The following is a 16,491-nucleotide window of genomic DNA, read 5'->3' as shown; positions in this document are numbered from 1 at the left end:
GGTTGTGTAAAAAGTGTGGTTTATGCTGAACAACTGATTTCCTTCTGGGAATCTGGAATTTAGGCACTCTACGAAGAGGGTGCCCCAGTGACCACCCCCCAATAAAAATTCTGGGCACTGAATCTATCTTTTATTTTTAATTTTCTTTATTGTGGTAAGAACATTTAACATGAGATCTACTCTCCTGACCAAATTTTAAGTGCATAATACGGTCTTTTCAACTATAGCCACAATGCTGTACAGCAGATCTCGGGAGCTTATTCACTTTGTAATTGAAACTATATGCCCATTGAATAGCAATTCCCCATTTCCCCTACCCCCAGCCCCTGGCAACCTCCACTCTACTCTGTTTCTATAAGTTTGACTCTTTTTTTTTTTTTTTTTTTTTGCGGTACGTGGGCCTCTCACTGTTGTGGCCTCTCCCGTTGTGGAGCACAGGCTCCGGACGCGCAGGCTCAGCAGCCATGGCTCACGGGCCCAGCCGCTCCGTGGCATGTGGGATGTTCCCGAACCGGGGCACGAACCCGTGTCCCCTGCATCGGCAGGCGGACTCTCAACCACTGCGCCACCAGGGAAGCCCCTATAAGTTTGACTCTTAAATACCTCATACACACACTGAGTTTTTAATAGGCTTCCCTGGTAGAAGGCTTCCCTGGTGAACACACTTCACATGTGTTGTCACCACTCATTACTGGAGGAATTAAGTGCATCCTGTCTGACTCTACTGGGAGAAGGAACTCTTGGATGCTTGTATCTGGTTTCCTCCAGATTTTACCCCATGTGCCCTTCTCTTTGCTGATTTTGCTTTGCATTCTTTTTCTGTAATAAATCCCAGTCACGAATACAACTATTTACTGAATTCTGGGCTCTCCTAGCAAATTAATCAACGTAGAGGTGGACTTGGTGACCTCTGACACACCTGGCAGTGAATCCTGTTCTCTACACAGATGAAGTGGTGTTGACGCCGACGAGGGGAAATTGGATTTCTGAGACAGTATTTTTCAAAGCATGCTCAGATCAAACTGCCATATAAAATTCCCACCTGATTTAGTGTGTCTGATCAACAGGTGTACAGTCTTATTTATATACATGGTTCATCCCAAGGGAAAAAAAAAACCAACCCAAACACATCACATATGTAATTCCTCTTTCCATCGCTTCAAAGTAAGAATTTGTTGTCTTCTTATTTACCTACTAGTGGTTTCCTCATAACTTTTAATAACATAGGTGCTTTGAACTGGTCTTTAACAATTCAAACAGCTAAATTCAATATCTTAGATGACAGTTACTGCTGAAATTTTTTCTGACCACAACTTTTCTAACAACTTTTAGGAAAATCCAAAAGATACCTCTCTAGACATACATGCCTTGAACTTGGCAGAGAATGAGGGAGCATCACATTTTCAGCATAACAAATTGCTCTGTTCTTGTAATCCTAGTAAATGCTCAAGAGACTGCCTATGTTCCACTGGTTTCCTCCTCTCTTCTTAAAATGCAGCTGAGCTGGCCAAAAAAACAAATAACAGATGTGCCCACTATCCTCACTTTCTTTGACAATATTTTATCTAGTGAATTGCTATTAAAGAGTAAAAACTCCATTGTAAACAGTAGAAAAAGAATAAAAACATAAATACTCTGCAAAGTAGGAACTAGAAGTATTACATTTGTAATTGGAGGCCTCTGATTCTTCTATACATACTAATGCAGAATAAAACTGCCTTGTGCTGGGAACTGAAACAGTATTCTGGTAAGCAACACCTGAAAATGTCAAAGGCCAAATTACTAGGCTCATGACTATAACTGCATATTTCCTTTAATTCTAATTATAGTACAATCTATTCTTGATTCCAAATTTGCTTTGCATCGATAAACATTGCCTACCATTTCCAGATATGTATGCCTACATGGTAATTTGTCCATTAGTTCTCATTTGTTAAGAAATTTTCTATTAAATTACCTATGACCAAGATCAATTTCCAAGTCCAAGTCCCCTTCTTCAGAAACTCATTATCATTCATCAATACCTTTTCAAGTCCTCCTTGTAAAATAATTTCACTAAAACGTCTCCTCCTGCAGAGATTGCAACATTACCTGAGAAAAAAAATCACCCTTCTTTCTTTTGGCTCTAGAAACCCCATTTTCCTTCTGCTCAAATCAAGCAATGAGCCACAAAACTCAAAAGATCACAGATAACCATCACCATCTAAAATACAAAATGGGGAAATGTCGCCAGGGTCACTCACCCACTGGAGTCCGCGGAGGTGATAGCAATCAGGGGTAGAATCTTCAGGGGGAGGCTGGTTGGCCTTTGAGTGTTCTCCAATTCACTTTTCAAGTCAGCTTGTTCCAACTGTCTAAAGGCGAGAGGGGGAAGCTGGACACTGCGGCAAGAAAGTCTCCGTACAAGATAGGGTTCCATTCCTCGCAAAGGGTCTTCCTCTTCATTAGTGGAATGCAGTGTTTCCTCAGAGGCCTAAGACAAAAGTTCAAGAAAGTTCAGTAATCAACAAAAGTCCCATGATTTATCATTACATGATGGCTTTACACTTCTGGAGAAAGAAATTGAGGGAAAATTGTACGTGAAAAATGCTAACTAGAAAGCAATGATATTAACAGAAAAATATTTGGTGAAAAGACTACAACTAATAACTGAAATCTAGAGTTATTTTAAAAATAGTAAAGTTGTTCACCAGTATATTCAGATATGGCTTGGTTGTTAACAGTTAACTGACATTTCCAATAATCTTAGAATTTATGAGTTTTGTGCATGAATTCTATGAAATCAAGGGTAAATCAAAACATTTTTCTACCAAATATGAAATGAATTGTGGAAATTTCATATATATATGTGTGTATATATATATGCATGTGTATATATATATATATATATATATATATATATATATCTTGACATATTACATACCCATAAATACATAAAGAAAGAGGAAGAAAATGAGTCCTATTTTTTTTCTTCATAATCAGGACCATATTTGTAACATATTTTCATATGTCACTTGTTACTCAGATATTCTTTACAAAGTTTTATGATAAGACTTTGTGAGGGGAATGAAAAAAAAGACATGAACATCTGAGTACCAAGTAGAAATATATTTAAATCACAGCTGAATTTTGCAAATAGAAAATTTAATATTTTGACTCTAGTTGAAAAAATATACTGCTACATAAGTAACAATTATTTCCAAGTGGTTGGAAAGTCTAGTCTGGCAACGTTTATTATATCCATATACACAGAATGATAGAGCCACCAAATGTTATCAGATAACACAATGAGTTTTAGAATCCTTGCATTGCCACTTTGCCAGTTGTGTTTGTAGAGTGTTGCTTAATCTAAGTTTTCTGTTTCTTTACCATAAAAATGGAAATAGATCCATCGTCTCTGCAGCACACATTTGTTGGCCAAACCTTTGCTTTTCTATCTCCGTGTGAGTGGCCTTTCTCCCCTCTGAAGTCCCAAACCACTATCCTCCACATCCTGTTTGTTCTTTAGGAGCCAAAGTGGTGTTTCAGGGAGGGCTTCGGTGAGTGACTCTGTTCTTTGGGTGGGTGGCCAGGCAGGGTCTCTCCCATGGACCAGTGTGTAGGGGAGCAGAATTGGCCACCCTCAACTGTGTCTCTTTGGCATATTGTTTGAAGTGGTTATCTCCTGAGACATGGAAAGGGCTCTGGAAACTAAGTAGGAGTCGCCCTTTCCTAAAAAACCTTTTCATTGATAAGGGTGACTCCCTGTCAGGATGGAGGATGACCCACCCATTCCCCCCCACACACACAAAAATGGAAATAATATTTACCCACAAGAATTAAATGAGATCATGAATGTAATGTGCATAGCTCATTACTTGTTATGTGATAAGCAGTCATGGCAATTTCCTTTCCTTCTGAGTTGTACAAGTGAAGAAACTAGCCCAGAGAGGCAAAGTACTTTCTCCAAAATTAGCCTGTTGGCTATAAGTTAAAAGTGCATTGACTTTGCAGAGTCCAGACCTAGTTTAGAACCTTTGTTGAACTTCTTACTATACTACCATCTTTGGGCAAGTAACTTAGGCTCACTGAGATTGGTTCTCCACTTGAACACTGAGGATAATAATAATATTTACTTCTCAGGGTCATTGTCTGGATCAGAGATACAAAGTGTATGAAGTATTAATAGATGGCCCACAGTTTGTACTCAACAAAATGGCAGCTATTATTATTATAATCCAGGCTAATTCCCTTTATCTTTTCATAGCACTATACTGCCTTTGATACTTCATTCATCCATATTTTTTTCCAAAAACAGAAAATTTGTCTTTTTCTGATTTATAGCTTGAAAAATGTGAAAGGACATCCAATGGTGGCTTCTATTCAGCCTTGGGTTTTATTGTCTAATTTCATGGATAAATAGAAACAAAAAAGAAGGCACCCGGAAGGTAAAGAAGACGTCAAAGCTAAACGCAAAGTTTATTTATTTCAGGTCCTAGATATGAAGATCTAGATTCTGAGAATCTGTGCTTTGAGGAATCTACTTGCTTTGTAAAACAACATTAGTAATAATAGTGGCTTTAAAGAGCAGGACATCCTGCCACTTGAGACAACATGCATGGATCTTGAGGGCATTATGCTAAGTGAAGTAAGTCAGACAGAGAAAAATAAACCCTGTATGAGCACACTTATACATGGAATCTAAAGAAAAAAACCCAAACTCATCAGATCAGCTTTGTGGTTACGAGAAGTGGGCGTGGGGGAGGGGAAATTGAATGAAAGGGGTCAAAAGGTACAAGCTTCCAGTTATAAAATAAATAAGTACTAGGGATGTAATGTATAGCGTGATGACTACAGTTGACATGGCTGGATGGTATATACGAGAGTTATTAAGAGAGTAAACCCTAAGAGTTCTCATCACAAGGAAAAAAGTATTTTTTCTTTTTTTTTGTATCTACACAAGATGATGAATGTTAACTAAACCTGTGGTCATTATTTTACACTATTTTTAAGTCAAATCATCATGCTGTATACAGTAAACGTATACACTGCTGTATGTCAATTATATCTCAATAAAACTAGAAAATAGTTTTAATAATAATGACTAATATTTATTGAGTCCTTATCAAGTGCTGGGTTTACTTAGTGAGTGCAGTGCTTTTCATATATCACCTCATTTAATTTTCACTTAAGTCCTCTGGGTTAGGTTCTATTACTTTTCCCATTTCACACATAAAGAAACAGAGACCTTTATCATCACATGCCCTGGTCACACAGCCACGTGGTTAGTAGGGCAAGCAACATTCCTGTTTGCCTGGGCCTTTCTGCTTTTAGGACTGCAAGTCCCATGTTCAGGAGAACCCACCAATCCCAAGCAAACTACGATGACTGATCACCCTACAAGTCAAAATCCAAACCCAAATCTATTTTAGTTAAACCTGAAACTAATAGCTACTCTGTACTACCTCTAACAAGTATGGTCCCTGGCAAGGTGCACACTTCCAGAAAAGAATTGAACACACAGTAATTGACCATAATTTAAAATGCCTCACATTTTTAAAAAAATGAACAGAATTGAGCCCTACATGAACAGTGGAAATTAGTTGAGAATCCTTGTTGATTAAGTCAGGAGACAGAGATCTAGGCCTGACTCTGCCACTAATTACTTATGTGGTGTTGAGTCATTTTACGTTTCTGGACTTTAGTTTCCTTAGTAATACAATCAAGAGATTGTACAAAATGAACCTTAAGGCTACTTTCAGCTCTGAAATACTCAGATTTTATAATAGCCAGTGGTAAAATCAGTGCTTAGTGAGATGGCAAATATATATAATAAAGGGAAAACGTGTGCACATGTACCATTCTTAGCTTTTAGTTTGAGAAAGTGAGCCTCTATGTGCTTACAAAGTTCTGTGTGTTCGTTTAAGGACAGAATTGCAAACTACAGCCACACTCTGGGACTGCTAACAGGTCATGATTTGCCTCACGTATTTCTCAAGAGAAGTTAATGAATGACTTAAGTGTGTAGATATCCTTCTTTGGGACAAACGTGGAAAAGAAGAAAAAAAGATGAGTCTAGCAGAGCTAAACACTGAATGTAGCTGGCCAAAGTTAATATCTTTTTATAAAGATAGCATTGTAACTGAAGGAATGCTTTCTATAACCCAGGTCATGTGATAAAAGACTTAAGGTTTGTGACATTCTCTTTTAGATAAAACCACCTCAAGAGGTAACTTCTGAGAGAACAACCTCTATTAAAAATAAAGTGTAGCATTTTTATCTTGATAATAAAAATGATAAAGCTATAGATGTCTATATCCTAACATTCCATTCAAAAACAGCATAACAAGTGGCTTTTAAAAAATTCCGTATCAATGTGTATCAATGATATTTTAAAAAGAAACAGAACTTTACCCGGTAGAAGGTGATAGGTTAAATGGCCTTATTTTGGAAAGAAATGTAAAAATGATCACCAGGACAATATGTATTTCATGTTATTGTAGGAAAATGACATTTTTACAAGGGTCGAGGGAAAAGACAGTATTTATAGCATCTCTAAGCTGTTATTTCTCAAAAAAGTGATGCTCAAACTTCCTGCGTGAGAATCACAGAAGGTACTTGCTAAAATTCAGACTCCCAGGCCCTATTCCAGATCTGCCTAATCAGTATCTCTATTATTAGGGCCTGGGAGTCTGAGTAAGTCTCCACTATGGTTCTTATGTATGCTTAAATTTGGGAACTAATGGTTTTGACATTTTAGACATGGTCCAATAAGATGGTCTGGCAAAGACTCAATAACAAAAAGATGTTCACTGCAGCTTATTTATGATAAAGAATAACCAGATATAATCTAATTATTGTACTGAGGGATTGGCCTAATAAATTTTGATACATCATATTATGAAATACTATGAGGCTGTTAAAATAATGCAGAAGAATATGTGATTATGTTCATGACATAATGCCGAGTGGGAAAAACAGATTACAATGTGATCTAATTTTTGTAAAACAACACTAAAACAAAAACAAACACCAAAACATATTATATTTATAGAAAAATTTTAGAAAGATATATCCCAGTTCTCTAAAATGGCTTTCTCTAGGTGATGGTGTTGGTGGTGATTTTCACATTGTTGTTTATTACTAGTTCCTATATTCCCTATAAATTTGTACTATTTTGAGTTTAAAAGTACAATAAAAGTCATAATAAAAAAATGAAACTACATTGAACTTGCTATTGATGGGACTCAAAAATATCTCACATTCAGCTTCAAGATATGCAATATCCAAAGAAAAAAGACACTAAAATATTTGAATGAGTTTAATGCAAACCTGTTAATTTGTAATAAAACAAAATTCTCTTTGGTAACTAACCAACTTACTTGGAACAGTTGACAGAAAAATAACTTGAAAGTAATTGTTTTCACTGTTAGGACAAGTGCCTCCCTGAAATACACACCTAAAGAAAGCAATCCCTCAATGATTAAGAGTTACAACGCATGTGTGAGTGTTAAATATGTTGTTGTTGTTGTTGTTGCTGGAATCATTATTATTGCTGTTTTCTTCAGTCTCCATGAAGGATAGTTAATTAGTTTCTTTGTTCTCTTTTTTTTTCCCCTCCCAAAATAGATTGCAAGCCACTTAAGGCCTTTAGTGCAGGGACATACATATAACTGGTGATAAATAAATTGCTGTGCTGTTGATAATCTCGGGTTTTTGATATTTGTTTCATATATATGTATAAATATTTTACATATATATATGAAATTTTCTATAGAGAAATTATTTTAAAATATATGTGAATGTACATTGGCATTATAGCAGAAAATGTTTCTTTCTGAGCACCAGCTAGACCATATTTCCAGATTCCCTTGCAGGTAGATATAGGTACATCAATGGCATTACCTTATATGCAAAGGATTACAGGCTAAGGAAATGTTCCATTTTCCAGCTGTCCCATAAAAACTGTGAGTACAATCCCTCATTTCTCTCCCCTTCTGGAACTCCTTACTGGATACTGAAGATGGTGAAGACAAAAGATGGGAGATATCATGGTTTCTAAGTCACTGTTCAGAGGAGAGCCACTTGAATGCTTAATTTGGGCCACATGAGCCACAAATAATTTTCCATTGTGGAAAGGCACTAAAATTTAGAGTCTCCTTGTTACAGCTAGTGCTGTATTATATATATAATCATATCTCTACTCTTTGAGTTCAAATTATCTTAATTATAACATCATTCTTTTCTGGGTAATTCCTTAATTAGATATTCATTGAGCATCTACTACCTTGAAAATGTGCATGGGGTGCTAGAAATACAGATGAATTAGACACTTCCTTTTTCCTTAAGTACTCATTATTCATGTGGGGAGAAAGATAAATATAATAGGTCTTCAACAATGTGTGATGAAGAGCTGTAACAGAGGACTTAGGGCTCTTTAGGAGTGCATCAGTAGGATGAACACTTTTGTGAGTGAAAGAGGGTGCTAGCCAGAAGTGACGTCAACCAAAGGAGAAAACTAGGACTGTCTCAGGCAAACTAAGCAGTATGACTACCTCGTGAATCAGGCATTTCTTTTTGGGTCCTGTCTACTTCTCCAATCAGTTCTGTTTAGTCTCGTTGATGGATCCCCTGTTAACTGTCTCTTGAATCTAGACACTCTCGAACGAGCTATCCTCAACCATTTCTCTTCTCACCCTACACACTACTGGTTTGAAACCTCAGGAGCTTCCCAGGTGAAATCTGAACCTGGCCCCTGTACACGAGGGCAAGGAGAGGCCAAAGAAAGAGGCAGGCCACTCCAGATCAGTAGGTGACAGAATTAATAAGGAAGGGAACTTACATACAGGTTTGTCTTGGGCGGCCGCAAGGCAACTAGATCTCGGCACGTGCTACCAGAATCTGAAAAGGTTATATAGAGGCCTTAACTGGGTTCAGTTATGTATACTGTCCAGATGATCTCAACAACACATTGTTCTCTCAAGCCTGCATCTTCGAAAACTGCTCCTACTAGGAGAATGGTGGGCAGAACATTCCATGGACCAGGGAGGGGGTGAGCAGCTTCTGATTGCCTGGGTCCAGCTCACAGGTCAACTGGTGGTCAAGTTCTCTCAATGACCTCCTTTAACACACTCATGTTGAAAATATTATCCAAGACAATGAATACAAATAAATTCTGCCTTTTTATTTATGACTCCAAGTCAGCTTTCAGCCTTCCAGTTGTAGTGAAATGATTAATTCCTGTGTCATTCCATTTGTGAGCTTGGACACATCTAGAAGGAGAGGAGCATGCCATAAGAACTACTGTACCTCCAGTACTCAGCCAGTGCCTGGGACAATGTATATGTATAGCTGATTCACTTTGTTATAAAGCAGAAACGGACACACCATTGTAAAGCAATTATACTCCAATAAAGATGTTTAAAACAAAAAACACATGCAAAATAAACCTTGCTGAAGGCATGAATGAAGAAAACAGACAAACTTGACTCCATTTTCTCAACTGTAAGAAATCAGGAAATGGAGAAATAGTATTAGATATTGGTATTACTAGTAATGTTCTGTTTGTAATTACTAATGTAAGTTAGGTAGAGGCTGCAGCCCATACAAGGAATTTCTTTTAAAATTTCAGGATTTGAGCCACTCAGATTGCTTTGGTCTATTCCCATGTTTGAAACTTCTTTCAAATATAGATTCATTATGATAAGCATTTTCGCCTAATTTTTTTAAAAACTAATAAAAGATTTCAGGCACTCAGTGCTCCAGAGTACCTATTCTGCGCAGAGCATTGTAGAAGTTAGCATGTTAAATACTGCATGAATTTTCAGGAAGAAGACAGAGTAAGCTGAAGATTAGTTTTTATAACTTCCAATGTTATGATCCTTGCTGCTGTCTAATTAGTTTCCTAATTTACTCTGAAAAAGTAGTTTCCCTGGGCCTTAATTTGTAAACAAGACGATTTTTGAAAATTAAACCAACTCTTTAAGAACTAGGGTAAAATTTAACAGGTTATATTGAAATGAAGATTATATTCACAATCTAAAAGAACTATATACAATGGTAGACATTATGTGTATGTATATATATATATCGTAGACATTGTACGTGTGTGTTTATATATATATATACATAAATTCTGCTATGTCTCAATGAATTGTTCACAATATACTAAAGCAATAATTGAAAATCTGCCTTAAAATTCCTCAGCCTTATGCTAAATATTATCCCCTTATCTCATTACTCATTATATATATATATATATATTTTTTTTTATCTTAAAATCCAATGCTAAGCTCGCTCAAATAATCTTATAGGAAACTCACAAGTCAAGGCAATAAATGTAAATACCTAAGTTCTTTTAATTCAGAAAAGAGCATTCTGAGCAGAGGAAGATGGCGGAAGAGTAAGACGCGGAGATCACCTTCCTCCCCACAGATACACCAGAAATACATCTACACGTGGAACAACTCCTACAGAACACCTACTGAACGCTGGCAGAAGACCTCAGACCTCCCAAAAGGCAAGAAACTCCCCACGTACCTGGGTAGGGCAAAAGAAAAAAGGAAAAACAGAGACAAAAGGATAGGGACGTGACCTGCACCAGTGGGAGGGAGCTGTGAAGGAGGAAAGGTATCCAAACATTAGGAAGCCCCTTCGCGGGCGGAGACTGCGGGTGACGGAGAGGGAAAGCTTCAGAGCTGTGGAGGAGAGCACAGCAACAGGGGTGTGGAGGGCAAAGCGTGGAGATTTCTGCACAGAGGATCGGTGCCGACCAGCACTCACCAGCCCAAGAGGCTCGTCTGCTCACCTGCCGGGGCGGGCGGGGCTGGAAGCTGAGGCTCGGGCTTCGGAGGTCAGATCCCAGGGAGAGGACTGGGGTTGGCGGCGTGAACACAACATGCAGGGGGCTAGTGCGCCATGGCTAGCCGGGAGGGGAGGGAGCCCGGGAAAAGTTTGGACCTGCCGAAGAGGCAAGAGACTTTTTCTTCCCTCTTTGTTTCCTGGTGCGCGAGGAGAGGGGATTAAGAGCGCTACTTAAAGGAGCTCCAGAGACGGGCGCGAGCCGCTGCGATCAGCGCGAACCCCAGAGACGAGCATGAGACGCTAAGGCTCCTGCTGCCGCCACCAAGAAGCCTGTGTGCGAGCACAGGTCACTATCCACACCTCCCTTCTGGGGAGCCTGTGCAGCCCACCACTGCCAGGGTCCCGGGATCCGGGGACAACTTCCCCAGGAGAACACACGACACGCCTCAGGCTGGTGCAACATCCCGCCAGCCTCTACCGCCGCAGGCTCGCCCCGCATCCAAACCCCTCCCTCCCCCCGGCCTGAGTGAGCCAGAGCCCCTGAGTCAGCTGCTCCTTTAACCTCGTCCTGTCTGAGCGAAGAACAGACGCCCTCCGGCGACCTACATGCAGAGGCGGGGACAAATCCAAAGCTGAGCCCCGGGAGCTGTGCGACCAAAGAAGAGAAAGGGAAATCTCTCCCAGCAGCCTCAGAATCAGTGTATTAAAGCTCCACAATCAACTTGATGCACCCTGCATCTGTGGAATACATGAATAGACAACAAATCATCCAAAATTGAGGAAGTGGACTTTGAGAGCAAGATTTATTATTTCTTCCCCTTTTCCTCTTTTTGTGAGTGTGTATGTGTATGCTTCTGTGTGAGATTTTGCCTGTATAGCTTTGCTTCCACCATTTGTCCTAGAGTTCTATCCATCCGTTTTTTTTTTCTTTAAAAATTTTTTTCTTAATAATTATTTTTTTATTTTAATAACCTTAATTTATCTTACTTTATTTTATCCTCTTTCTTTCATTCTTCCTTTCTTTCTACTTTTTCTCCCTTTTATTCTGAGCCATGTGGATGAAAGGTTCTTGGTGCTACAGCCAGGAGTCAGTGCTGTGCCTCTGAGGTGGGAGAGCCAACTTCAGGACCCTGGTCCACAAGAGACCTCCCAGCTCCACATAATATCAAATGGCAAAAATCTCCCAGAGAGCTCCATCTCGACACCAGCACCCAGCTTCACTCAACAATTAGCAAGCTACAGTGCTGGACACCCTATGCCAAAAAACTAGCAAGACAGGAACACAATCCCACCCATCAGCAGAGAGGCTGCCTAAAATCATAATAAGGCCACAGACACCCCAAAACACACCACCAGATGTGGACCTGCCCACCAGAAAGACAATATCCAGCCTCATCCACCACAACACAGGGACTAGTACCCCCCACCAGGAAGCCTACACAACCCACTAAATCAACCTTAGTCACTGGGGACAGACACCAAAAACAACAGGAACTACGAACCTGCAGCCTGTAAAAAGGAAACCCCAAACACAGTAAGATAAGCAAAATGACAAGACAGAAAAACACACAGCAGATAAAGGAGCAAGATAAAAATGCACCAGACCTAACAAATGAAGAGGAAATAGGCAGTCTACCTGAAAAAGAATTCAGAATAATGATAGTAAGGTTGATCCGAAATCTTGGAAACAGAATAAACAAAATGCAGGAAACATTTAACAAGGACATAGAAGAAATAAAGATGAAAGAAGCAATGATGAACAATACAATAAATGAAATTAAAAATACTCTAGATGGGATCAATAGCAGAATAACTGAGGCAGAAGAACGGATAAGTGACCTGGAAGATAAAATAGTGGAACTAACTACTGCAGAGCAGAATAAAGAAAAAAGAATGAAAAGAACTGAGGACAGTCTCAGAGACCTCTGGGACAACATTAAACGCACCAACGTTCGAATTATAGGGGTTCCACAAGGAGAAGAGAAAAAGAAAGTGACTGAGAAAATATTTGAAGAGATTACAGTTGAAAACGTCCCTAATATGGGAAAGGAAATAGTTAATCAAGTCCAGGAAGCACAGAGAGTCCCATACAGGATAAATCCAAGGAGAAACACACCAAGACACATATTAATCAAATTGTCAAAAATTAAATACAAAGAAAACATATTAAAAGCAGCAAGGAAAAAATAACACACAAGGGAATCCCCATAAGGTTAACAGTTGATCTTTCAGCAGAAACTCTGCAAGCCAGAAGGGACTGGCAGGACATATTTAAAGTGATGAAGGAGAAAAACCTACAACCAAGATTACTCTACCCAGCAAGGATCTCATTCAGATTTGATGGAGAAACTAAAACCTTTACAGACAAGCAAAAGCTGAGAGAGTTCAGCACCACCAAACCAGCTTTACAACAAATGCTAAAGGAACTTCTCTAGGCAAGAAACACAAGAGAAGGAAAAGACCTACAATAACAAACCCAAAACAATTAAGAAAATGGGAATAGGAACATACATATCAATAATTACCTTAAATGTAAATGGATTGAATGCTCCCACCAAAAGACACATACTGGCTGAATGGATACAAAAACAAGACCCATATATATGCTGTCTACAAGAGACCCACTTCAGACCTAGAGACACGTAGACTGAAAGTAAGGGGATGGAAAAAGATATTCCATGAAAATGGAAACCAAAAGAAAGCTGGAGTAGCAATTCTCATATCAGACAAAACAGACTTTAAAATAAAGACTATTAGAAGCGACAAAGAAGGACACTACATAATGATCAAGGGATCAATCCAAGAAGAAGATATAACAATTGTAAATATTTATGCACCCAACATAGGAGCACCTCAATATATAAGGCAAATACTAACAGCCATAAAAGGGGAAATCGACAGTAACACATTCATAGTAGGGGACTTTAACACCCCACTTTCATCAATGGACAGATCATCCAAAATGAAAATAAATAAGGAAACACAAGCTTTAAATGATACATTAAACAATATGGACTTAATTGATATTTATAGGACATTCCATCCAAAAACAACAGAATGCACATTTTTCTCAAGAGCTCATGGAACATCCTCCAGGATAGGTCATATCTTGGGTCACAAATCAAGCCTTGGTAAATTTAAGAAAATTGAAATTGTATCAAGTATCTTTTCCAACCACAACGCTATGAGACTAGATATTAATTACAGGAAAAGATCTGTAAAAAATACAAACACATGGAGGCTAAACAATACACTACTTAATAACAAAGTGATCACTGAAGAAATCAAAGAGGAAATCAAAAAATACCTAGAAACAAATGACAATGGCGACACGACAACCCGAAACCTATGGGATGCATCAAAAGCAGTTTTAAGAGGGAAGTTTATAGCAATACAATCCTACCTTAAGAAACAGGAAACATCTCAAGTAAACAACCTAACCTTGCACCTAAAGCAATTAGAGAAAGAAGAACAAAAAAACCCAAAGTTAGCAGAAGGAAAGAAATCATAAAGATCAGATCAGAAATAAATGAAAAAGAAATGAATGAAACAATAGCAAAGATCAATAAAACTAAAAGCTGGTTCTTTAAGAAGATAAACAAAATTGATAAACCATTAGCCAGACTCATCAAGAAAAAAAGGAGAAGACTCAAATCAATAGAATTAGAAATGAAAAAGGAGAAGTAACAACTGACACTGCAGAAATAGAAAAGATCATGAGCAATTACTACAAGCAACACTATGTCAATAAAATGGACAGCCTGGAAGAAATGGACAAATTCTTAGAAATGCATAACCTGCAAAGACTGAATCAGGAAGAAATAGAAAATATGAACAGACCTATCACAAGCACTGAAATTGAAACTGTGATTAAAAATCTTCCAACAAACAAAAGCCCAAGACCAGATAGCTTCACAGGTGAAATCTATCAAACATTTAGAGAAGAGCTAACACCTATCCTTCTCAAACTCTTCAAAATATAGCAGAGGGAGGAACACTCCCAAACTCATTCTACGAGGCCACCATCACCCTAATACCAAAACCAGACAAAGACGTCACAAAAAAAGAAAACTACAGGCCAGTATCACTGATGAACATAGATGCAAAAATCCTCAACAAAATACTAGCAAAGAGAATCCAACAGCACATTAAAAGGATCATACACCATGATCAAGTGGAGTTTATTCCAGGAATGCAAGGATTCTTCAATGTACGCAAATCAATCAACGTGATACAGCATATTAACAAATTGAAGGAGAAAAACCATATGATCATCTCAATAGATGCAGAGAAAGCTTTTGACAAAATTCAACACCCATTTATGATAAAAACCCTGCAGAAAGTAGGCATAGAAGGAACTTTCCTCAACATAATAAAGGCCATATATGCCAAACCCAGCCAACATCATCCTCAATGGTGAAAAACCGAAAGCATTTCCACTAAGATCGGGAACAAGACAAGTTTGCCCATTCTCACCACTATTATTCAACATAGTTTTGAAAGTTTTAGCCACAGCAACAAGAGAAGAAAAGGAAATAAGGGAATCCAGATCGGAAAAGAAGAAGTAAAGCTGTCACTGTTTGTAGATGACATGGTACTATACATAGAGAATCCTAAAGATGCTACCAGAAAACTACTAGAGCTAATCAATGAATTTGGTAAAGTAGCAGGATACAAAATTAATGCACAGAAATCTCTGGCATTCCTATACACTAATGATGAAAAATCTGAAAGTGAAATTAAGAAAACACTCCCATTTACCACTGCAACAAAAAGAATAAAATATCTAGGAATAAACCTACCTAAGGAGACAAAGGACCTGTATGCAGAAAATTATAAGACACTGATGAAAGAAATTAAAGATGATACAAAGCGATGGAGAGATATACCATGTTCTTGGATTGGAAGAATCAACATTGTGAAAATGACTCTACTACCCAAAGCAATCTACAGATTCAATGCAATCCCTATCAAACTACCACTGGCATTTTTCACAGAACTAGAACAAAAAATTTCACAATTTGTATGGAAACACAAAAGACCTCAAATAGCCAAAGCAATCTTGAGAACAAAAAACAGAGCTGGAAGAATCAGGGTCCATGACTTCAGACTATACTGCAAAGCTACAGTAATCAAGACAGTATGGTACTGGCACAAAAACAGAAATATAGATCAAAGGAACAGGATAGAAAGCCCAGAGATAAACCCACGCACATATGGTCACCTTATCTTTCATAAAGGAGGCAGGAATGTATAGTGGAGAAAGGACAGCCTCTTCAATAAGTGGTGCTGGGAAAACTGGACAGGTACACGTAAAAGTATGAGATTAGAACACTCCCTAACACCATAGACAAAAATAAGCTCAAAATGGATTAAAGGCCTTACATTAGAGGAAAACATAGGCAGAACACTCTATGACATAAATCACAGCAAGATCCTTTTTGACCAACCTCCTAGAGAAATGGAAATAAAAACAAAAATAAACAAATAGGACCTAATGAAACTTCAAAGCTTTTGCACAGCAAAGGAAACCATACACAAGACCAAAAGCCAACCCTCAGAATGGCAGAATATATTTGCAAATGAAGCAACTGACAAAGATTAATCTCCAAAATTTATAAGCAGCTCATGCAGCTCAATAACAAAGAAAAAAAAACCCAAACCAAAAATGGGCAGAAGACCTAAATAGACATTTCTGCAAAGAAGATA

At 38.2% G+C, this 16,491-nt stretch overlaps 1 protein-coding gene across 1 annotated transcript in view; it reads right to left on the bottom strand.

The window, feature by feature from the left end:
- Window positions 1-16,491, bottom strand: part of LOC132423558 (3',5'-cyclic-AMP phosphodiesterase 4D-like) — a 404,223-nt gene that overhangs the window by 151,719 nt on the left and 236,013 nt on the right. The window contains exon 3 of the mRNA XM_060009459.1: window positions 2,244-2,473. Within this exon, the coding sequence (XP_059865442.1) occupies window positions 2,244-2,473 (230 nt within the window). The remainder of the gene's footprint in view (window positions 1-2,243; window positions 2,474-16,491) is intronic.

Source organism: Delphinus delphis, chromosome 3 (genome assembly GCF_949987515.2).
Source record: "Delphinus delphis chromosome 3, mDelDel1.2, whole genome shotgun sequence".
Lineage (NCBI taxonomy): Eukaryota > Metazoa > Chordata > Mammalia > Artiodactyla > Delphinidae > Delphinus > Delphinus delphis.
The sequence above is the reverse complement of the archived record's forward strand: the minus strand, read 5'-3'. Positions and strand labels throughout refer to the sequence as shown.